We start from the raw sequence: 24,542 nt of genomic DNA, 5'->3' as shown, positions 1-24,542 counted from the left end.
GCGAGTCGGAGCACGCATCGTCGCCCAGCGGGGTGCTCGGGACCGCGAGGGGGCCAGAGGGTGGTCGAAGGGTCCCGAGGATCCGAGCAGCGCCTCGACGAGATATCGGGCATTATTAAAAGTACATAAACACCGCGAGGTAAAACGCGAATTATGACCGGGGCCGGCTGTGAATTAAAGAGGGGCGACGACGGAACGATGAGAGCACGAGATAAAGAGAGCCATCGCGAAGCCGCGCTTCGCTACTTCCGAGCCTCCGGGACCTCCGTTTTTTCGCCTCTACCTTTCGGTACGCGTCTTCTCTCTTTTATTTAGACGTTTGCGCGGATAATCCTGCCCACGTGAAACGGGACGAATCGTCAACGGGGACGAAAGATCTCGAGCTTTGGCCAAAGTTTGCTTCGAGTTTCTTCGTAAAGTTCACCTCTGCGAATCGCATCGAGAACCTTTAACCTTGTTCCTCTTACGCTAGGTACTAGGTACGTTCGAACTCGTTCGATCCAATTAGCGTACTATCCTTTCAGCTTACTTCTTGTCCTTCGCGCGCAGTAGGCACTCGTCGTAGAGTACGCCGATTCTCGCGCGGTTCAGATCGTTTCGAAAGCACCTGGTGCTCGCGATTGAACCGTTTCAGGGTGTCCCCGGGAGTACCCTGCAAGTTTTTCCCCCGTACTCTCGGATCGTCGCGAACCAAAACAGGTCGTACACCCATAGGGGTCTCCTTCGTCGGTTTTTTCAATTCCTCTCGACGAGTGGGCATGGGGGGAACCACGGGGAGAAATCCGATCGCAAGATTCGCGAGATCGGCGCGCGGAAGGCGGGTACGCGGTAAACGAGAGAGAAAGAGAGAAAGAGAGAAACGCGTCGGGGAGTTTTCGAGAGGAGGGAGGAGGAACGCAGGGATGCCCGGTCCAGCCCTAATGAAGCCGTTTTCGTGAACGGACCCACCGTTGTCCCGCGGGTGGGAGCGTGGATCGTTCTCCTTTATCGCGAGCGCTCGATCTGAGATCGACGTTCGAGCACCGTATATCGGCTATCGATCCCCGATGGAACTCGAACGTAATTCACGATCTCCCGTCGTCCGGGGACCTCCTCGAACGTTCGGGCCCCGTTCCATCGTCGGTGCCCTGCCGCGCCTACGCTTCCAATTTCGTCCGCCCCGTTGTTTCCTCCGTTGTTCCTCTCGGCGTCCCGTTCGAGACGAGTCGAGGGAGCGGGGCGCCTCGCGCGCGCGTCTCGCGCTGGTTTTTCGCCGCGCGTAATCGCGAGCGCGTACCTCGCCGTCGCGGGAGAGTCTCGTTAATCGCGAGACATTTTTCTCGCTCGTAGAGCGGCCCGCTCGGTTATGAAAATCCACGGGGCACGGCGCGACATGTCTCGTGCTTGTCCCCCCGGGTTTCGGCTCATGTCGCGCGTCCACCCACGATCGGGAGGATATGGATGCGAGCAGTTAGCCGCCGGGACGGCCCGCGACGCGGTTGAATCATCGCGGGCCCCCTCGCGATAACGCGAAACGTGTATTGCGAGTTTACTCGCGAGATGGAACTACCTCCCTCGACGATCTCTCCGTTCGTCGTTGACAAACGGTGAACGTTCCGCGGCTACTTGACGGCATCGCGCGATGGGAACGCCCGGTATACTTTATCGACGATTCTCCCGGGCCGATCGCGTTCGCTTTTTCCGCGATCAAATGCTTCTTGATTTACACCGCAGAGTTCCACGATCAGTAACCGTGTGTTTCGCAGGAAAAGGTTAACGCGAGAAAGCTTCCAGGTTGAATCAATCGTCGCGTTCGATCGTGAAGCTTCAGCGTTGAAAACCACACAAGAGTCATCCTTATCGAAGACAAGCGTTCGTTGGTCGCGTCGAGGACCTCTGGTAGCGACGGATACCAGGAAGCAGTCGATTCGAACGATTCGAAGATCGTTCCATCGATCGTTTTACGGTAGCATATTTTTCCCAGTTGGTTAAATACGACGGCGACGGTTGGTCTCGATGGCCATCCGATCCCCTTCGGTTTTACACCACCACGGTACGGTACTTAATTTTGGCGCGGTGCATTAAAGACGTTATTACTTTATTTTGGTTTTGTAGACGAACGAACGCTAATCCGTTAATAAACGGAGAACCGAGCGCGTAAAAACGGGTCGAACGCGAGAGGTTGGTCGGTTGTCGCGGTAGGTGGAAGGGCTCCCGATCCATCGGGAAACGTAAATAACCCGGGTGGATAGAAGCGACGGGCGTTCGCGCAGGTGCTCGCTCTCTCGGTGGGTCTCTAGCACGGAGAACGCTAGAGAACGTTTATTGCACGGGCGACCGGGTGGAAACGGGGCCCCTCCTCCGAACGCGTCGGTCCCGTCTCGTAAACGGCCCCGTTTTACGATCCCAACGGTGGTTTTCGCTGCACTTTTTGCCCGCTGCCCCCGAGAGCTTTACCTACCGGCCGAACGGAACGGAGAGGGGCCGGACGGGCCCCTCCGTTCGCTCGATGGAACACCTACCGCGATAATTACGTGACATTTTGTTTTGCGACCGCAGGGGATTTTTTCCTCGCCTCCGTTCCGACCTCGCGCGTCGCCGAACTCCTCTCTCTCTTTCTCTCTCTCTCGTCTACCTCCCTTCCTCTCTCGTCTTTCCCCCCGTCGGGGAAACACGGGCCCGATCCGTGGCGCGGTTTAATTTCGGCGATTACCCTCAAATTATATCGCCGACCGACCGAGGGCAGCCTAATTTTCATCGTCGAGGAAAAAATTTTTACCGCGTTTATCCCCGTGCGGGCCCCGAATCTTCGTGTCTCGGTAATCGTCGGGAAACAACTCGACAAAGGTGGAAGATGGGATCGCGGGGCGCGAACTGTCGATGAAATATCAATTTCGAGGACGGTCGAGGGGCCCCGGGGCCCGAGATCTCGCGCGCGCGCGCACGCGGGCTCCAGACCGGAGGAGAGGATTTTGACGCCTCTCTCTCGCGGTGGCCTCGCGCCGTAATTACGAGGCTCGCGGAACACGGCGGTGGGTCCGACGGGGCCCTATCCTCTCGCGTGGTCCCCCCTCCCGCCCCGGCTCGGTCCGCGCATCTTTCCCTAGGGTCGTCGCGGGCTTTCTCCATCCCTCGACTTTGCTCTCGACTCGGTGGTTCGCCCCCTCGCGGGCAAAAGGCAGCGCAAGGCGCGAGAAACGAAGGCGAGCCGAGCCGAAGATAGACGAGACGAGACGAGGAGAGACGAGGCGAGGCGAGGCGAGGCGAGGCGAGGCGAGACGAGGCGACCCGCGATTTACTCCGTTCGCGGAGAAACCCGGGGGACGTTCGTGCGTTCCCCGGGAGTGAGAACAAAGAGAGGCGCGCGAGGGTACCTCCCGAGTCACCGATCCGACCGGTGTATGCTAATTTACCAGGAATCCCTGTTCTTCTGCTCCTTCTTCCGCCGCCTCTCTCCTCCCTCTCGTTCGTCCAACGTCGGACAGAAGAATGAGCCGAGTCCTCGGATGACCAGGTGGTCCTCTCTTTGCGCGTACACACCCGAGTGCTCTCGACTTTTTCCCTCGCTTCGCCCGAGCTCCCGATGATCTCGACGTCGAATCGAATCCACCGCGGCCGACCGGACCTGGAGCTCTCCTCTCGCTTCGGCTAAACGATCCCCTATCTGCTTCCCAGAAGCTCCTCTCCTTCTCGATCCTTCGCGATTTCCCTCCCTGATTATCGCCACGGAGTCGTATATGGCCCGTCTTTCCACGCGTTTTGCTTCTTGCGCACGGGATACCTGTCTTCCTTTCTCGTTCGCGTTGCCGCGCGTCGACCCGCTCACCGTCTACCGCGCGGCTTTTCCGTGTCCATGGATCTCCACTTTGTTCCAATTGCACCGCGAAACGAATCCCGCGCGAATACAACGAACGAACGTTTCGCGAGCGTCGACGATCCTGCGAGTCGATCGATTCGCTGCTCGGAAATGAAACGACGAGTGGTACAAAGGAACGAGAATTCCGGGACCGCGAGTCCCCGGTTAACGAGTCCTTGCTCGAAGGAGCACCGTACGAGGGGTTCGACGCACACGCAAATACAAATGGCTACAAATAGCGAGCTACTTCGCAATTAGAACCGCATTCCAACGGACGGTGCGGTCTCTGCGTCGTTTCGCGACCCGTGCACGGACCGAGAAAAATCCTTTTGTACCGCCTAATTGGCCTTCTTTTCGTTTTCCACGCGCGAAACAACGCCAGTGTTGCGCCCACCGTTCTCGAGAACCACCGATTCACCGTCTTCTCGCGAGAAGAGGAAGACCCGCGCGGACGTTTACCCTCGCGACGAATCGAGCGTAAAAAAGCGCGTATCGAGGAATCGGGGGGCGGGGAGAAGGAACGGTGAGGGGGAACGGGCCTCGAGCGCGACCGGAGGCGGAGAGCAACCTTTCGTTTTGACGCCCGAGCGGAATCCTCTCTCTCTCTGTTCGGCTGCTCGCAAGATATTTCCAATATCGTAAAACCATTAATTACCGGGTGGACCCGGTGTCGGTGTATCGGCTCTGCCTCCGAACGAACCTTCTTCTCCTCGACCTCGTCCTCCGCCTCCTCCTCTCGCTCGCTCCATCGGTCGACTACTTAGGTGGCCGTCGCTGGCCAGGATGATGTATTTCGGCGTTTTTGCTCGACATTAATAATAACGTCGCTCGGCCCCGGCTCCGAGAGTCGCTTCCACGGGTGAAAGGACCTCTTTCCTCCTCGGTTCATTACCGGTCCCCCGGTTTTCGTTTCCGCGCGTCTCGATCTTCCTCGCGAGCGCTCCGGTGCTCGATTAATCGCATTCTCGCCCGACCGACCGGGAGAGAGCTCGCGCCTTTTCTTCTCTCCCGTCTCGACGAACGGTGAAACTGGCCCGCGTTCGACGCTTTAAATTATAAAGTTCTTCCGCTTCCCTGAGAAATCGAACGGGACCACTCGCGCCGAACAATCGACTCGATTGAAATATTTCTTTTCTATAAAGTGGAAGCAAGTTGCTTCCAAGTGCGCAATGAGTACCCTCTTCCTTCCTCTCGAGGCTCTGTGTCCCGTAAGACGACGGGTCCGATGACAAAACTCGCGCCAAACAATCGACTGGATTGGAATATTTCTTTTCTATAAAGTGGGAGCAAATTGCTTCCAAGTGTGTAACGCGTACGCTCTTCTCGAAACTCGGTGTGCCGAGAGGCGACGAGTCGGTTGACAAAATTCCGATAGTTCGAAAAAAGTAAAAAGTTTCGCCGCGATTGGCGCGTAGATCGCGCGTTGCTTTCCGGTATCGAGAGTCACGATCGTATGGAAACGTAGCCGTGGCTCGTGTAGGCCCGGTGGTCGATCGCGAACGGGCCCCGAGGACGGGACGAGTCCCCGTGTCTAGTCGTCGGGGGCGGAAAAGACGTCGAATCGCGCGAATACCTTCTCGTTGCGGTTCGAACTTGCGGGCTTTAAACAGCCCGAGGAACGTCGGGCCCCGAAGGAGGGGACGGTTGGGGAGAAGCAGGGGGAGGAGGGGGGTGGTGGTGGTGATGGTGGTGGCGAGAGATAAAGCTAGATAGGATAGGAATCTGGTTGTCGATGAACGCCTCGGAACACGGTGTACGGAGAATCGCGATCTCGTGCTTTCGTTCCCACAGTCGACGGGGACGTGGATTCCGCAGGATATTCCCTTTGCTCGTTCCGCGGAAGACGGCCGAAGACGCGAGGAGGGCCCCCGAGGTGGAGGGCAGAGCGTGAGGGGGAGGGGGTGGTGGAAGAGGGGGCAGGAGAGGTGGAGACGTGCGCGCGGGAGCGCACTCGCGCGAATTCGGCTGCCAGCGGAGCACGGGACGGTAGTGGGGTGGTGGGGGCCACGGGGGGCAGGGTGGTGGAGAGAGGAGTAGAGCGGGGAGGAGAGAGAAGAGACGAGGAGAGCGGAGACGAGAGGAGAAACTCGCCGGAGCCCTATAACATGCCAAAACACCGATAATTCGACCGTGTGGTCTCGAACGTCAGCCGATATTCTTTCCCACGGATGGCCCTCGGAAAGGACGACGAGATCCAGGACCCGCCAAAAGGGATTCCTGCCATTCCCGGCAGGCTGCGCCCCGGCGAATACGTCCGGGGACCCACCTTCCTCCCAATCGCAAAAACGATAAATTAGTTGATTTACTCGCCCGTTTTTTATCGGAAATAATTCCTGACCGTAGGACGGGGGCCCCCGTCCGGGAGTGGAAGATTAGCGCAACAGGAAGCACGTCGGGCTTCTTCTCTCGGTCGGCTCGGCCCGCGTTCGCTCGACCTTTTTCGTCGTATTTTCGTTTCCATCGCCCGTGCTCGTTGTTCCCTTTTCTTTCGCTCCTCTCGCCGTCTCCACCCCGTCACCCGTAATCGTTTACTTTAACCTCTCTTGCCCGGCTTTTTGCCGGAGTGCGCTCCGCTCCGCTACGTCGAACCACCTCTCCCCGTCCCCTCGCCCCGCCCCGTCTCCTCGCGAAATTGCAACCTGGTAGCGAGGCGCGCGGAAATTAATCGCGACGATTTCTTTTTGCGCCCCTCGCCACGGAAGAAACGAGAATCCCGCTGCCGTCTCGCTCGCGACGACGATCGTCGTGTTCTCCGTTCGCGATCAACGAAAGCGCTATCGAGCGCATCGTGGGCGGATTTACGTAACATCTGGTCCGTGGATCGTAAACGTAATTCGATCGATCGTTCGAACGTCCCGAATAAACGCGGACGAATTATCGTATTCGGGTATCGTCGTTGCGAGATACGAAGCTGCGAGAAGAAGGAACGTGCGACGGATAGTTTGGACACCGGCGGTATCGTCGCGTCGCGGATCGAACCGACCAACGACGAATGTTTTGGAGAAGGCGGCTCGTATTCGGTAAATGTTTAGTCTGCGGGTATCGTTTGCTCCGCGAGATAGATTCACGGTACGCGCGTGGAAATTTTGGGCGGAAGAAGATAGCGCGCGGAGGCCGTCGCGCGTGACTCACGGAATCGATAACCGGAGGAAAAGTACGGTGGGTCGAGTTTTCGTACGGTCGCGAGGGCAAATGTTCGCTCGGCACGCCGAGATAGAGAATTCGGAGAGAGAATTTACGGCCGGTTAGCTTTGTACGTGGCGCGCGCGTTATCGTGGACTCTTCGAGAGATCGTTCCTCGGGCATCGTTTCTTCGTACAAGGAAGTGCGCGCGTAAAGAGGGCCGGCTCACCGGAGAACCGCAAAGGAGAGGGAGAAAGAGAGAAAAAAAATGATACACGAAAGAAAACGAAAAGAGGAACGAGGCGACGTCGCGGAGATTCGGCGGAGGCGGAACGAAGGAAACTTTAAGGGTTACGAGAAGTCGGCTGGAACGATAAAATCGGGGCAGGAAGGCGGGCGAAACGGCACGCGGCGCGTCGCGGCCGATCACACGCGCGTGGCATCCCTGATGGGCCCTCTTCACGGAGCGACGCGAGGCCCCGTCTCTCTCGCTCGGAGGGCCCCCGATTGTCAACCTCCTGGACCGAATTTCGTATTCCTCGGGCATAATGAGCCCAGATGCGAGCCCCCTCGAAGAAGACGGATCCTCTCGCGAGACCGTGAGAGAACACCTCGTCCATCGGCCGTACGCGCGAGCGGGGCCTCTTTTTCCGTACGTCGAACGTATTCCCCGATCGTGACGGCTCTCTCCCTTCTTTTTCATCTCGGTTCGAACCGGAGCTCGCGATATCCGGGAACCGGAATTTCACTGCCGCGAGGAACGCGAATCTTCGACGAGATCGCGCGACTTTTCGCGACCGATATTCCCGTCTTACCGTCTCGTTCGGTACAAACCAGTATTCGAGCGGACCTTGGAGCTCGACGGTTGTTCTTGCGCGCGGTGGTTCGAGCATCGATCGTCGTCGATCGCGATTATTCAAAAATTCTCTTCCGTCCTTCACGGACACCCTGTGCGCGAGAGTTTCGACGATCGTCCGCGATAGTTCTCCAGCTGGAGAACCAACACCTGTGCGCACCTTTCTGGAAGCTCTTGCAATCGATAACCGATAACGAACGTTTGGTATTCCCTCGCGGTACCCAAGGTTGAAACGATTTTTAGCGGGTTTTTGGGTATCGCGTAGGAACAACGTCGGCGAAAAGAAATTGGCGCGCGCCGGTAGGAAAGGTCGAGGGGGGCAACCGAGTCGTAAAGAGATCCTCGCCGCGTCCGAGCGAGCGACGGGGACCGCTTTGGCGTCCCCCGACGGGGGTAGGACGGTCCCCCGGCGTCCGTGTAACATTCCGTAGCGTGGAACGAGCGGTGCGCGTGACGGTATGCGTAATAATAGTAAAACTGAATGAATTCACGTTGGTCCCGCGGCATATCTCGGTGGTTTCTCGTTCGTGGTCGTGGTCGTGTTCGTGGTCGTGGTCCGCGGAGGAACGGTCCACCCGTGGTGGACTCGGCGCGGTAACCGGGTCGAGGAGGGGTCGGAGGAGGGAACGGGTAAAAAGCCGAGCTCCCGAGGGAGGCGGTCGCGGTCGCTGGCGGTGCTCGAGCGACCGTGATGGAGACGAGGGGGTGGTCGGTCGAGATCAAACGCGCCGCCGTGAGAAGTGGCCCGGCTGCTCGAGATTCTTGTCTGCCGGGACACGCTGGGAGCCCCCGAGCTCACCAAGAATTTGTTTCGGTATCGCGAGCAACTTCCACCCCTTCCTGGTGCGGTGGCACCCGACGACGGGTACCGATCCCGGTCCCGGGTCCTCGCGCGAAGAGGATCGATCGAACCGGTCCGCGTTGGCCACGGTGGCTCTCGATCGATCGGCGTTCCCTCGCGACGCCGACGAGAAACGAAATACATACAAGAGATCCGTGTGCACGGTGTTGGTTCGGTGGTAGACGCGCGAGCACCGAGAGAGAATCGATCGAACGTCGGGAAGAACCACCGAAGACTCCACCGGCCGAAGAGGTCGCGATCGTGGTCGATCGACCCGCGGACTCGGCTGGAATGCGCTTACAACTGGAAATACCGATCGTTAGGGAGGAAGGAACGAGGACAGGAGCGGAAAGCGACGGACCGAGGAAAAAGGAGAAAGAATCGGCCGAGCTCGCCGAGAGAGAGAGGGCCCAGGGACGGAGGGCGGGTAGGGGAAACGGGGGGCGGCGGGAGTGTCGGAACCATTAGCGCGGATGCCTGTTCGTATGCGGTCAGAATCCTTTTATCCCGTACAGAGATTCCTGCGGGATTCCTCGGTTCGTTATCATCGCGTGCAGCAGCGCGCGGCCGAAGCAGAAACGAAACAAGGCAGAAACGTAGGAGGAAGGAACGCGATGGGAAACGGCCGCGGGGGCGGAAGGGGGCAGGCGAACCGGAGGAGAGGGAGAGAGAAAGAGTCGAACCAGTCTTCTTCGGGGCACGGGCCTCCCACGATATTCGCCTCGGCGAGGAGTTATGAAGTCGTCCAGCTGTGGAGAACCAGTCAGCTATATTTCGCGAGGATAGGTCCGCGCCTCGTGGCCTACGGCCGAGACACGTCGAACGGTCTCGCGACGTCGTACCCGGGTACGGGATCGGGTACGGGATCGGGTACGAGTTCTCCTGCCGTGGCCCGACGCGGCCTCGAATTCGAATCGGAGGTGGAAGGAAATTCGACGAGGGGAGAAAGAAACGGTCGACCTTCCTTCGACTCGACTGCGTCTTTATTTGTCATCTTCTTGATACGATCCATCGTTATAAATTAGACGAAAAACAATCTCGAGATTTATTGTCTTATTGTGCGTAACGTTATCGCGATCAGCGTGCTTCCTCCACGACGGAGGAACGGGGCCGAGCGTGTCCGAACACCGGGCCGCGACGGTACTCGCGCGCGGAGTACGCCGGAGAAACGTAGAAAAATAATTTAACCGCCCCGCGTCTCGGGGGAGGCGTCGATTATTCGGAACGAGCGCTCCCGAGCCGCGACGCGGTATCGACGAACGCGGTACCAAAAAAATATACATATATATTTATACATTCGTATATTTATATTTATATATATATATATATATATATATATTTATATTTATATTTATATTTATATTTATATATATATAGCTATCATTTATGCGTATATACAAGTACGCGATCCGGAGGATCGGAATAAATAACGAGTCCTAGTGTGCCCCGCGCTCGTTGAAAAAAAAAAAAATGGGGGGCGCGGGGCGAGTCCGAAGCTCTCGGGATCGATCCGCGAGCGAGCAGAGGGTAGAAACAACGCGTCGACGCGGAGCAAGGGTCGGTCGTATGTACAGCGCGAACGACGAGCGACGATACCGACCCCCCTCGATGTTTCTCTCTCTCTTTAACTTATCCGTAAGAATCTACAAGCTCGACCGGCTTCTCACCGTCTCAGTCTTTCACGCGCGTCCCGTGGAACGTCGCGAGCTATACGTAACGTACGTACGCGGTACCATTTACCGTTTTTCGCGTAATACTGGGAGACGTGGAGCTCCCCGCTCGAACGGGGTGGCTCCGTCGCGCGACTCGACTCGCGTCAGCCTGGATCGCGGAGTTTCGCGGTAGGATCACCTGGACCACCATCGTCTCGGACGATCCGGGCGAGCGACCAGAGACTACGGGAACGTCCTTCGCCAGGAAGGAGGTAGTCTCTTCGAGCGAAGGATAACGGACGATGGGCAACGGGGGGAGGTGGGCCAGCCTAGAGGCACGTGTGTATCGTCTTCTTGAACCTGCAGAGCTGACACTTGACCTCGCAGCACCAGTGAAAGATGCAGGCGCATCTCTCGACCACCGTCACCTCTTGGGTCTTGTAACCTCGGCCGCAGCACATCAGGTCGCAACCGTCCACCCCGATGCTGGTGTCGTTGCACTGTCTACCGTGGGTACCGAGGATACCCAGCTTCGGGTTCTTCTCGCAGAACGGTGGCGACGGTTCCAAGTAGACGAGGTCCTTCGGTCCGGGTGGCTTGTGCTCCGGGTTGTACGGTTTCAGTTGGAAGTTGTACCTGTGCCGACGACCCAGTCCCTCCCGATGGCCGTGCACCGAGTTGCTCGCCGAGTTGCTGACGATCGCGTTCCCGTTGCCCCGCGCGCGATCCGAGTTGCTCACCATCACGCGGGACGCTCCGTCGAAACGGTCCTTCAGGTTGTCCCCGACCACGCGGAAGTTGGGCAGCCTCATCCAGCAGGTCCTGACCGTGCAGGAACCGGACATCCCGTGGCACTTGCACTCCTCTCTCATCTCCGAGGACACGTGCTGCGACATGGTAAGAGAAAATGGGAACAAACAACTCGTACCCGCTCCGTGCCGGCGGAGAGTAACGAAGAAACGTTCGTGGAAGGAGATGGACCACTCACCGCTCGGCCGGCCTCGTTGTTGTGCAGATTCATCTTCTCGCGCAGGTTCCGCCCGCGCTCCCCGGTATCGACGAACTCGCGGGAGAACTTGAAGCCGTAACCGATGTTGTCCGAACAGCCACCCCATTCCCAGTCCCGCGACGCGGATGGTGCGCGCGATTGGTGGCTATAGTCGCAGGAGCACGACTGGATGCTGCCCTCGCTGCACGCTCTCGCGATGCTATGAGTCACGGCCGCGCTCGTGATGGCGTAGATGAAGGCGGTCTCCCGACAACCTGCAACAAAACGACAACATCGAGTCTACCTTGGTCCGCCGCGAGCCACGCTCGCTTCTCCTGCGAGCGTTCCGAGACGGCTGGAAAACACCTGGTTGCTAGGGACGAGCGAAATTTTCGGATCGGTCTTACTTCTACGCGATCGTTACGCGAGGAACGCGGAGATTTTCGATAACGCAGCGTTTCCATGGAAAATTAAACTGGTTCCATTTCAGGTGCCCTGGTCTCGGTTTTCGTATCGCGATCCCCGACGAATCGGTAGCTTCGACTCGCGGGAACCTCTCGTAGAATCGTCTCGCGAATCGGAAGATTTCCACCGATAGTCCACGGTGTGCTCTCCACACCCCTGGAAATCGCGCTTCCGCTCGAGCGGACAAAAGTTTCGCGGTGCTCGGTAACGTGGGAGGCGAACGAGCGAGCGAGCGAGCGAGCGAGCGGTGACGTCAGGGAACGTCTCAATCCTTCGCCGTGGACTACCTGCGAGATCTTCGCTCCGCGCAGGTGTGGAAGGAACCCGCAACGGAGAAGGACGCGCATTAGGAATCCAAGGCGGGACAGAGAGAAAGAAAGAGAAAGAGAGAGAGAGAGCGAGAGACGAGGGGCGAGACGGAGGAGAGAGAGCTCGACCTTAACCCCGAGTGGGCCGACCCGAGAGCCACCTCGACCTTATCTGCACGAGGCGCAGGTGCCTGCCGGCACCTTTGCGACCCGCCGACCGGAGGTATCGCGAGCCACCCGAGAGGAGGGGCCGTTTCGCAAATTACCACCTTTATCGTCCCGCGGATAACGCGACGTTATCGCGGCCCGTGACGCGCGAGTTCGACGAACGGTATCGACCGCGAGATCCACTCGCCGCGGACACGGAACTTGGAAAACTAACGTCGAAGTAACCAACGCTCGCCGCGAACACGGACTCTGGATGTTGGAAAATTACGATCGTAGCAACAGCTCGATCCCCGTCGACTTTCTAACGCGTTCTGGACCGGCGGTCTCGCACCGCAAATGGCGAATAATAATCGTCGGTGGCTCGTAATTCTTCCCGCGCGAAGCACGGTACCGCGATCGGACGAGTTACTCGCGGTTTTCGATCCTCGATCTTCGAAACGAGCGTTCGCGGATACCTGCCGATACAGAATTCGCGTCCCGCGATCACGAGTCTTTGGAAATCGCGTTCTACCGGGCTACCGGGAACGTTTCTCCCCATAGTTGGCGGTAAAAAAGCTGACCCAGGTGGTAAAGGTGGTCCGTGCACGAAAGATCCGAGAGAAATCGCTTGGAAATGAGACGTCAAACGACTCGGTGCTCGAAGAAAAGAAACCGAGCAAGAGGGTCAGGGAGGGGGGAGAGTAGATAATCGACCGCGTCCAATTTCGAAGCGAGATCCGCGATTCGTCACGAGTGTTTTCCGCGCGGTGCTGCCGCACTACGGTGGGCTTCGTGTTCGCGTTAACGCGCAGGCTGCGCGGTCTTCACGGTTTCGAGACGACGGAAGAAAGGTAGGAAAGGAAAGAAAGAAACGATTTTCCCTAATCCCCGTCCAAGGTGAATACCGGAGGCGAAAAGCGGTCGACGGAAGCGTGTACCTCGGCGAGGAAGAAACCTCGCGCCGGGACGAAGGGAAGGCAAAGATTTACGCCGTTCCGGCCAGTTACCGTCACCGGATCCCCGACCCGTCTCCACCGAAATTTCCTCCGTTCCAGATATTATTCGTCATCATCTCCGGACTGCCATGACCGAGTGGATTACACGGCCGGTGGGAGTTTTTCGCGCGAAAAAGCGATCCCGAGGAATCCGGGCGTCGTCGTCGAACCACGGAACCGATGAAATCATCGCTACGGCGTTCTCCGTAACGCGTCGTCGAAGTAGGGGGACTCGCGAGCCAGCGATCCTTTTCCTCGAACGTTTTACGATCGTCAAACACCCGAAGAGCCGAGATAAAAAAAAAAAAGAAACGAGTCGGCGCGACCGAGATCCCCGAAGCGAAAAATCGTTATCTCCGCGCTTCGGGCGGAAAAGTTCGAGAGAAAGAAAGAAAGAAAGAAGAAAAAAAACGCACGGCTCGATAATCCCGGTGAACCGTCGGAGCGTTGTCGGCTTCGACTTTCCGCGCGCGCGATAAACGGTTTGACGTTCGTTTTATCGGCTCCGTGCAAATAGCGCGAGCAAGGTGGGGTAGGCGTTGCCGCGGGGCAAACACACGGCATCGATGGAAATTCCACGGTCCGCGTTGCGCGTTCACCGGTAACGTACAGGCCTAGGAAAAAGACCTTCGAATTGAAAATATTTTTCAACGCTGCCGCGTGGAGAAGGGGCCTCCGAAAGCGAGAGGACGCGTTACGCGACTCGTCAGCTTCGAGATCGGGCCGTGCGACACGATCGCGACGCGACTTTACGACGGACGGTTAGACGGTCCCTGCAAAATTCCACGCGACGATACCATCGCCAGGAATTATTGCTACCGCGGGCGGAGGATCGTCGAGAGGCGCGCGTGACCGAGGGAAACGAGGATGAAACGAAAGGGGGACGTCTTCGTCGTCTTTGTCTACGTCGTCTTCGTCGTCTACGTCGTCTACGTCGTCGTGTGGCGAACGACGTCGATCCTCGAAAAACTGCATCGACCGGCTCCTCTCGGCGTCGGTTGAATGCAAAAGCGGACCCCCGGGAGGCGGACGGGGGCCGGAGGGGCGCGAAAACGCGACCGGCCATATAGGCCGTGGTCTCTCTCGCGGGAACTCGTACTCCGAGACCGTGGAAGCAAACAAGATGTAAAAATCACGGAGGACCGATGGACGGGGGGGCAGGCCCATTGGCTCGCGGCTCACGTTTTCGCAAGAAATCGTGGCGTGCCGTCGACACATGTAGCCCATCATAGGCCGCGATTTATGGCGGCGTAACGCCGTCGCAAAAACCCCGAACCGGGTCTCCGTATAAGACGCGACCCGCGCCACGCTGCACCGCTATCGATCGAATTTATTTATTTATCCGCGGAAAAGTTTATCGCTCGACCGGAGATAGAGAAAAAAAGAGCAACCGAGACGACGGAAAGGTTGTACGCAAATTCGCGATTGGATCGATCTCGGTGCTCCGTTTGGAGAACAAATACGATAGGCAAGGTAGGAAAAAAATACGCGAGCGTTGGCGAGAGACTTCACGGTACGGAAGAACGCTTACGAGGGGAAGGTACGCGCAAATTGCGTAAAAAAGAAATATGTATATATATAGGTAGGTAGGAGCGTAAAAGGCTCGAGAGCGTAAAGGTTAACGATTTAAACGATTCGCCGGATCGATGGCATACCGTTCGATAATATCGGCGAGCGACGCAGCACCGGATGCGCGTCTCGCGTTCGTTCCCGCGGCTTCGTTCCGCGCTCGGAGCGGAATCGACGCGCGGGGTCCGTGAAATCGACGGAAACGCGAGCCGCACGGAGGCTCTCGCGAGATTCGCAGTTTACCGAGCAATTAGGCTGCGGAGGAGCTCGGCTCGGCCGTCTTCCACGCGAGTAACCGACCGGCCCGAGAGGACGCACGGCGCGGATCCGAACGCGAGAGCGAGCGAGAAGAGGAGCGAACGAAACCGAGGGTAGACACCGATGCGGTAGGTGGCTCTTGGCGGCGAAATGATTACAGGCCGCGAACCTACTCACTACCAGCTATAATATCGAGTACAAACGCCTCCAAAAGTATCGCGCCGTTCCTCCAGCTGGGACACCGCGCGTTCGTATCACGGTCGCGTATATACGCTTCGAAAAACAACGCGACAGGGAACTGCGCAACCGCGAATTTTCCGCGTGGGTTTCGAGATCGAGAGTCCGACGAGGTAACTCGTCGTAACTCGACCTTGGAACCTTACCTTCTTGTCCACCGTTACCAAGATGGACGCGCGAGAATACCGTCACGCGGAGCAGAGAACAACGAGAACGTTCGCGAATTTTCCAAGTGAATTTTCAGATCGCGTAATCGTCGATCGTTCGCGGCTCGACGATCGAAAGTGGGGACAAAAACGAAGCGAAAAAAGAAACGGTGAATCGTTCAACCCCGACGTAATCCGGAAACGACCGTTTAGGTCGGGCGCGCGCGCGACGACCAGTTCTGTCCCGATCCCCTTCTCGATCTCCAAATACGACGAGTACGCGCGCGAGCATTACGGATCGACGATAGCGATCTGCGCTTACCCCCGCGAGCGAGCGCGCGAACCCGAGCCTCGCGTCGATCTAATCTCGAAGATCGCTACGAAGACAAAAGATACGGGGCGAGGCGGGCGCGAGCGAGACGAACGGAGAAACTGGTCCTCCTTGTTCGAGCGAGACGATCGCGAGGGGCGAAAGGTCGAGGTCCTCCCGGTAACCGACCAGGAATCTCGCCCGAGGGGAAAAAACGAAAATTTTCACCAACGTCCTTCGGCTCGCGCACCTTTTTCGCTACGCTCGGAACGATTCAATCTTCGCGAACCATCATCGACGCCTTTCGGTGCAATTTGCTCTTGGACGGTCCTCTCTCTCTGCTCGCGACACGCCGAATTTAATCGTCGCCGATTCTTTCCATCGAGACCTCGTCCTCTTTCGTTCTTTCCTTCGAGAATCGGAAACCGGAATCTCGGAAAATTCAATCTTCCTCGCGACTCGAAACCTTCCGTTCATCGACGGTTGGTTGTGCGTTGCTCTCCAAACCGTATGGAAAAATATTCGATAAACGAAGATAGATTCTTTCCGTTTCGATCGCCTCGTCGTTGCGAAACAATCCTCGCAGAACCAGGTAAAGCTCTTTTATTCCGGTAGAGCGACGAACAACCGACAAAGTTTCGAGCCACCTTTCGAAAACGCCCCACGTTCGCGCGCGCGTTGCGATCACGATCTGCGCCGTGCGACAAAGAAAATTGATCGTACGCGGGACAGAAGGGATGCTAATGCGTCCACCGAGAACTTTAAACCGAAAAACGCGTGGCATCTGCGAGCTCTGTCGGACGCTCGAAAAAATTCTATTCGGCATCGGTCGGGACCACCCCGTTTCGGTGGTCTCTATTAGAGGGAAAACTATTACGAGCGAAACGCGCGTAACGCGATAGGGGGTGCGGTAGAAGAGGGGCGCGCGTCGGTGCGTGGCGTCGCGTCGCCTCGCCTCGCCTCGCCTCGCCTCGCGCAAAGGGTTACGAGCCGGTCGGATTAACGCGAGCGAGCGCGATCTCTTCCTCTCGCGCCGCTATTTTGTATCCCGTGCTTCTTTTTTCGGTTTTACCGCCGCGATAAGTGGCCATATGGGGACACTGGACGCGATGGGGCGGGAGCGGGCCCGAGCGAAAAAGCTCGGCTTACAATCGCCTCGACGAGATCTAAAAGAGCCGCAGGGGAGCCAGAACTGGTACGAGAAGGTCCATTATCAGGTTGCAAAACATACATCTGGTCGGCGAGGGCACGTGCCCGGGGCCTTCGGACCAAGGGCACGCCCCTTTACGATCCCCTCGTCCCTCTCTCGCGGCCGATCCTCGCGCCCCTCTCTCCGCTGCAACCCCACGGGGCTGCCGACACCCTGTCCTCTTCGAAGCGATCTTCCGGTTCGTCCGTCGCGCGACAGAGAGGGCCGTTCTCGCCGCGAAATTTGTACAAAAAAAAAAGAAACCAACCATCTCGCGCACGTTCCTCCGAACCTCGTGATCCTTATCGATCTCACTCGCGCGGAGAAGAAGCACCGAGGATCGCGAAACGAGCGTCTCGATACTCGAATTCTTTGCACCCTCTCGCGAGTACCCGAGACCCTCGGTTGGAACGAAGAATCTCGTTACACCTTGTACCGGTGACCGATATTCGCGGACGAGAAATTATCTCGTGCTCTTAACTAACCGGTAATCTAATTACGCGTACTTTAATTACGCGGTCGTGGGGTTAGTTTTCTACGGTGCTTCGCGAATCGATTCGGCTAACGATATTACCCGCGTTGCAACTCGAACACGAGGCTGGCGCGTGTACGTGTACGCGCGACGTAACGACAGATCGCCGCGATTACGAACCACGTATCGAGATCGGGAACGAACGAGGACGACTACGACCAGGAACCCCTTTTTGACGCGGTCTGTACGCAACGGGCGCGAGATAAGGCTGTCGGTACCGAGAGAGAGCCCATCCACTCGCGCGATATCGACATCGACGGATTCGTACGGCCGCGATTCGCGCGAGCGAAACGCTCGTCTCCCGTTCCGGCGCGCGGTGCGCCCCGGTTTCTCCCTCGCCCTCTCTCCGTCTCTTTTCTCGAAACTCGTCTCCTGTAAATCTCTATCGGGAATACCGGTTGTCGCCGACGACCACGGACAATGGGCTGTTTTTTGGAACGTGGAACGAGTCCACCTTATAGCCCGTTATATATACACACGCGCGCGTCGTTTTATCACGAATCTCGATCCTTCCCCGACGACGTTCGTTCGGCGTCGCTCGCTCCTCTAGACGTACCCTGACGGATGCTGTTCTTTCCGCGAGGAAAATCCTCTGGGTATACTTTTTCCTCGGCGAACGAAATCGCGCGAACTTTCTCGTCGTTTACTCGCGTCGTTCTTCAACGTTTGTCCGCTCGATGCGCGACGGTGATCTCTCTCCTGACGGATCAGCCGGTCGCGCACCGAACGTGCACCGAGCTCGAGTTTCCACGTGTACGGGAAAAACGACTCGTAGGAGAATTTTCCCAGTGACCTACCACGCGAGAGTTTCGTTCACCGAAGGAAACGGAAGGGATTCTTCTCGCCGAAAAAAAAATACCAATAGTCCCGAGTCGCGAGAAACTCTTTCGAATTCGAATCCGCGATGAGCGTTCCCGCGTGGTTCGAGAACGTATCGTTCGATCCGTGGCGATAAATACTAGGCTCGCGCGAGTACTAAAACGCTTTTCCCGTGCCAATTAGCGAGGCTCGCGTCGGGTCGTAATCTCTCGCACGATAATTGAATTAAATCTCAGCCACCCGGATAGAAAACGGAAAGCGGCGGGCAGAAAGAGAAAGGAAAACGGCGCTCACCTCTGTCGACGATCTTGCCGAAGAGATTTTTCCCACGGAGGAAATTCTTGGTGGAGCAGTTCCATCGGCGATTGCGAAACTGGTGCTGGCACTCCGCGATCGCTTGGTTCGCGCCCCTGGCGACGGCCATTAGCACCCCCGGGTTTTCCCTGGCCAGTTTTCTCTGCTTTCTCCTCAAGGTCGCGTACACCGTGGGATCCATGTGCAGGGAGGCCGGAGACATTGGCAAAAAATTGTTCGGCTCTCCGGCTTTGGCGATTCCCCTAGGACAAAAAAAGAAGAAACTAATTCGAGTTCGTGTTTACCGCGGCTCGTAGAGGTAACTCCGTTCTTCGAGTCGTTCGAAACGAGCTCGATCATCGTCGCGAACGTACGCGCGAGCTGGTTCCAGCGTTTCGCGAGTCAAAGGTCGCGCGAGCGAGAGCGAGAGCCACACGCGCGCAATAACGCGAGCTCGAACCGATTTCGAGAAACGGTACGGTGACCTTTGCGCGTACCGAAGTTTCCTTCTCGCGAATCGCGTAAACTCGATCGGGTTTCGCGTTTCTCAATCGGCCGCGGGCGATCGGCATTTCTCGTGCGTTCGATCGACGCTAATTTGGTTTGCGCGTAAAAACGACGCGCTTCGAGATCTCTCTCTCTCTCTCTCTCTCTCTCTCTCTCGACGCGCGCGAGAGGGAGAGAGACAAAGGGGAATTCAGGGAGGAGGTGGGGAGAAAGAGAGAGGGAGAGAGAGAGAGAGGAGAGAAGGAGCACGGAGAAGGATTAGTTCGAAAGACGAAACTGGTTCAACAGTTTCGGTCAACGGTAGCCGGGTATATATAAATCAAGCTGCCGCGCGAGTTCAGCCTGCGAAAGAATTCGCGTCTCGATCGATCGAGCGTCGCGCAGAAAAACGCTTAAGAGCGTTCTGCTCGCGTCCCTTCGTGGGAAGAACGTGCAAACTTTAGAGAATCGTATCTCGCGCCGGGTCCGGACCGCGATCGAGCGAGCGCCCCGAAATCCTCGCGATCTTTCCATTCTACGTTTTCGAATCGCTTGGTACGCGACCAGGACCAATCGACGACCGTTTTCAAATTTCACGCGCCGCGTTCCACGGAAAACGGTTAATTATTTTTCCTGTCGTGGTCTGTTCCGAGCGGGGACCCACTTCGAAAAGTATACCAACGCTCAAAAGTACGGGACCGCGCTTCGTTGGTCGAATTCGACGAATTCTCGCTCCCGTTTCGGGCGCGTTTGTTTCTTCGTTCGGCTTCGTTTCATTTATTTACCCGGTAAACGGAGAATACACCGTGTTCGTGGCACGAACGAAAATAGGTGTCGCCGTTCTATTTATACCAGCGAACCCGCGGACTGTCGCGTGGCTTGCGCAATGAATTTTTCTTTCCTTTTTGTTTCACCAGCCTGAAACGAATCCGGCGAAAAGGTCAATTAAATGGCCAGATTCGTCGACGATATTACGCACCGAGTGATTCCAGAAACTGGGCCGGTCTCCTTTCTAAGCGAAGCCAGAGAAAGTCGGTAGAGGGAAATGTTGCACGGTTCGGTACCGTGTATTTCCCTAGGATCTCGTATTTTTTTCGTTCCCTCGTCGTGTCTCGCGAGAACCGTACGAGCACGTTTCGAATTTCGTCGCGACGCGTTTCGAATCGATTTCGAGTATACACCGATTCTAGTAGGAATCGAAACGATTCTACGCTGCGTACGATCGTGACTAATTGTTCGAACGCCAACAGGTGCACGCGATAAAGTACTCGACCGCGGAACGTAATTAGAAAATATCTCGCGGAATGTTAATTCACCGGTACGCATACCTCGGTAGTTTTCCGCGCGCGGGATGAATTACACGGGAGAAAACGTACGGGTGTCTCGCGGTCGGAAAAATCGTGGTATCCCCTGTACGAAATTTTCAACGCGTTTCGCAAGAGATCGTTCGTAAACCGGTACACAATGTATCGGAAAATTCCACGTCGGATCGCACGGTTTTACGGGACCGGTCCGTAGGAAAGTTTAGGCGAGGCCAGACTTTTGGCGGGTAGTGTATCGCTGGCTCGCTCGCTCGCAGGGATCGGATCTCTCGTCACCGAGCATAATAAACAGCTAATCACGATCGTCGAGTCTCCGTCGACGCTTCGTTGTCAACGACTTTCTTGACGGCTAGCAGAGACGAACGGGCGCAGACAAGACAGACGCGAGCGAACCCGGACGCGATGCCACCGCGAAAAGGCTGTGCCAGCCAGCCGCGGCCGAGATTTCTCGTTGACACTCTCCGACTCGTGTAAATAAACCGAATCACGATGCACGCGGGCTCGTAAAACCGAAGAAGTGGCTGCGAGCCGAAACGAGCGGACCGATTCGGCTCCATTCCCACCGGCGCTCCGGGGACGCGAGCGTCGCCTCTGTATACTCTTCCGAAACGATCTTGTTTTTCGACGCGAGTAACGAGTCGCCGAACAGAAAAGAAAAGAATCGAAACGTTACGATCGAGGCGCGTCAAAGCCTTTCCAAAATCAAACGTTACGAAATTATCGAGCACGAGCGTCCCTTCCGGTGCCCTCGCGTTTCAAACGTTTCCTTTTTCCGCGAACAATCTACAAACGTATGATCGTAGAAAAATAACGCGAGTTCGCGCCGGATCGAGAAAGACTCAACTCGTCGAATTCCACGGAATTCTATGCTAGACAATTTTACGCAGCGATTCGACAATGTTGCGCAATGGTTAGTTTCGGTGTTGTCGAGCAAACGTTTCCTTTCGACGAGGATCAAAGGCTCTCTCGACGGTACGATAGTTTCTCGACCGTGTCTAAATGTTATTCCCTCGCGCGAATAATACGCGAGAGGATTGCGCAATAATACTGCCGGAAGAACAATCGCGATCGTGGTGTTTCTCTCGAGTGCGCGGAAATTTCCCAACCCCTGCGTTAACTTCGATCCTTCCTCTGGAAGCAAGAGGCGTCGAAGACTTCCGAAACGTTGCAACGTCCTCCATTGGTCGGGGGGTCGGGATTGGTCGTTGTATCGTCGAATCGGGATGGATTTTTGGGTGGAAATCGAAGAAACTCGGATCGGTGATCGTTCGGCGGCCGTAATTGCTCCGGGCCGCATGCCGGGCCCGTGGCGTCATCGGGGCCCGCGGTTCGCGTTGTTTCTCGCGCGGCGGTAATTTCTTCCCGTCCTTGGGCGAAACGCATCGGGCGAATCTCGCGTTCGCTCGCTCGCTCGCTCGCTCGTTCGCTCGTTCGCTCGCGGTGAACGTTTATACGACGATGCGTTCGATAAGCGATGCCCATAAATAAGCAGCGCTCCGGACCGGTTAGGATATATCTATTGCTTGTAATTTACGTCGGGCAGAAAAGCTCAGGGACGACTCTCGGACGGTATTGCCCGGGTTCCCGGTACCCCTCCCCCTCGTCCCGTACCATCGTTTCGTGGCCCCTTCTAGCCCAGGGTCCACGTGTTTTCTGCCAGCGGACACGCCGCGACCACGAAAATAATTTATCGACCTGGGAGGACTAATAACGACCCGATGCCACGCGCTCCCAGTGACAAAAGGCTGTATTAAATTCGCGCGATTATAGCTGAATTATCGTCGGCCGTCTCTCAAAGGATTCCCGCCGCGAAATTCCTCCTCGCGCCGAAACACTCTGCCCCGGTCGAACATCGATCGTCTCGCGATCCGTTCGGAAAACTCTTTTCGCGAGAGGTTCTCGATACGAGAAATCGAGAGTTTGCGTCCCCCGATGACTCTCCGTCTCGGTTCACGCGCGATAAATCCACTCCGCGACTACTGGTTTAGCGAATCACGGTGGTTCCCGTTTTTATTTCTCTTCTTCTCGGCGGTGGTTGGACGTTACCGTATCGTTGGTATCGTTCGAGGATCGACGAGCGGACGGGACCACCCAGAATCGGGCACGGTACACGTTAACGCGATAATCCGGCTGTTACCGCCGGATATATCGGCGATTCCGCACGGAACGCTACATCCATTACGCTCGAAAACGCTCGAGCGCGGCGTATCGCTTGCGCGCGAATCCACCGAAAAACTCCGATCCCTCGGTCGTAAATTACTCTGTCCCGCGACTGCGAAATCCGCGCGGGCCGTGGGGCACGTCCGCCGCGAATATTTACCGTCGTATCCGATTAATTAATTCGTAGGCAATAATTACGGCGCGCGCGTGGCCGTGTCTTAAATCAACTCGCGGCTGGAAAAGCGACCGAGGGACGAGACGGGGGGCTAGGGGACGGGGGTTTGGGGGGGGAGCCCCGCGCTGATTTATCGCCGACGGTTTATCGTTGCGCGGATATTTCCGCGACTATCTCTTTCGGTCGCGAGCGGGATAGTCGCGGGTCTCGGCGAGCGCACACGCGCGCTCACCACCGTAACCACCGAGCATTATTTATTACCCGACTAATGAAGTTAGCCATTATCTAATATCCCATCCAGCGTTTTCTTGTTCCTACGAGAAATCGCTGCCGGATCGAAACGTACGGTCCGAGCTTTATGATTAATGGATTAATAAGAAGGCGCGCGCACGGGCTCGAGCTCGGGCTCGGGCTCGGGCTCGGGCACGGGCTCGCGTTCGCGCGAGTGTCGCTACTACCACCGTTGGGGCCCCCCTCTCGATAAAAGATCCCGAGACGACAGGTGTTAACGCGGCTATGGTTGCGCGAACGCGCCCCGCGCAATTATCCCGGAAAGGTTAATATCGAACGGGATTGGCGAAATTGAATTCAAACCGGCGTGGAACGATCTCGATGTTCGCGCTTAGCAACCGTTAGACAGATGTTTGTCGACTCACCACCACATGGATCCACGTCCGCGGTTCTTGTTCCTGGTGATTTCGGCGAGGGAGGCGTGTATAGCCACCGCCAGGGCGCCGATGATCACCCAGAGCCTCATCTTCCGCGTTTGGTCTCTCGGTTCCTGGTCGGGTGTCTCGATCGGTGTAGATATCGAAGGGTGGTTTCTCTCGTGCGAGGACACGGGCGGAAAAACACCCGCGCACCAATCCGTCACTCACCGGGTTAGGAACATATCACACGGTACTGTTCGCGAAACGGTGTCGCGCACATGGTCCTCTCTGTTCGCGGTGGTTTCGCGGGTCGGTTTTACTCGGTCGGTCGGTCGTCGTCGGTCGGTTCGTGCACACTCGTAAGCAATTTACGTCGTACGGTTTAAATCATCGTCGAGGACGGTCCGACGCGGGCGGGCCGGTCGTTGCTCGGGGAATTCCGTCGTTGCGAGTAAACGGTAGGTTCCAGGTGGGCCTGGGCGCGTCCACCGATCTCGGTCCGTCGAAAGCACCGAGGTTTCGATCGCGAAGAACCGCACACGCCGACAGTCCGAGAATCGAGTGACCGTGGTTGGTTAGCGGGAGACGTCGAGAGCCTCACGGAAACTCACCCCCCGAGAAGGGGCTTTTTTCGAGGGGTGGGTGTCACCCTTGCCGAGTTCCCGCCGAATCGGAGGTGGTGGGAGAGGCGCGTCGTTGTTGCCGCCAGGATACCTGGCAACCCTCCTCGAGGCTTTCTCGTCTCGGCTCCGCCAGGCCCGGGTAATAACGGAGTTCGCCTCTCTCGGAGCCCCCGAAAATCGTCAGTCGCGGTGTCCCGAGCGCGGTTAAGTCGCTCCGGTTCAGCTCCGTTCCGTGATTACGTTCTCGTGATCGAATCGTCCCTTCTAGTCTCGTCTCGTCCCGTCCCGTCCCGTTTCGTCCGGTCGCGTACCACGGCCACGGGCTCTGCTCGCGCGACGACACACGTCCGAACAGTCGGCCGCGCTATCGCTGCGTATATCGTATCGTGCGCCTCGCGAGAGAGTTGCGTGGTGCGCACGGGCGCGCGCGCTCGCGATCGATCGACCGATCGAACGGACGAACAGAACGAACGAAGGAGCGAGCGAACGAGCGTCGACCCGCGAGAGAAACGCGCCAAAGGGGAGCCCTGATCGTCGTTTCCTTTTCTTTCGCTCTCGGCTC

General features: G+C 57.1%; 1 protein-coding gene across 1 annotated transcript; it reads right to left on the bottom strand.

The window, feature by feature from the left end:
- Positions 1 to 10,310: 10,310 nt before the first annotated feature.
- On the bottom strand, positions 10,311 to 23,492 carry Wg (Wnt family member 1 wingless). The gene is made up of 4 exons (XM_076322365.1): positions 23,364 to 23,492; positions 18,565 to 18,827; positions 11,296 to 11,570; positions 10,311 to 11,194 (listed from the first exon to the last, which is right to left on the bottom strand). Exons 1-4 carry the CDS (start codon positions 23,462 to 23,464, stop codon positions 10,637 to 10,639), a joined length of 1,197 nt encoding a protein of 398 aa, XP_076178480.1. The 5' UTR covers positions 23,465 to 23,492; the 3' UTR covers positions 10,311 to 10,636.
- Between the last annotated feature and the right edge of the window lie 1,050 nt (positions 23,493 to 24,542).

Source organism: Ptiloglossa arizonensis, chromosome 10, assembly GCF_051014685.1.
Source record: "Ptiloglossa arizonensis isolate GNS036 chromosome 10, iyPtiAriz1_principal, whole genome shotgun sequence".
NCBI lineage: Eukaryota > Metazoa > Arthropoda > Insecta > Hymenoptera > Colletidae > Ptiloglossa > Ptiloglossa arizonensis.
The sequence above is the reverse complement of the archived record's forward strand: the minus strand, read 5'-3'. Positions and strand labels throughout refer to the sequence as shown.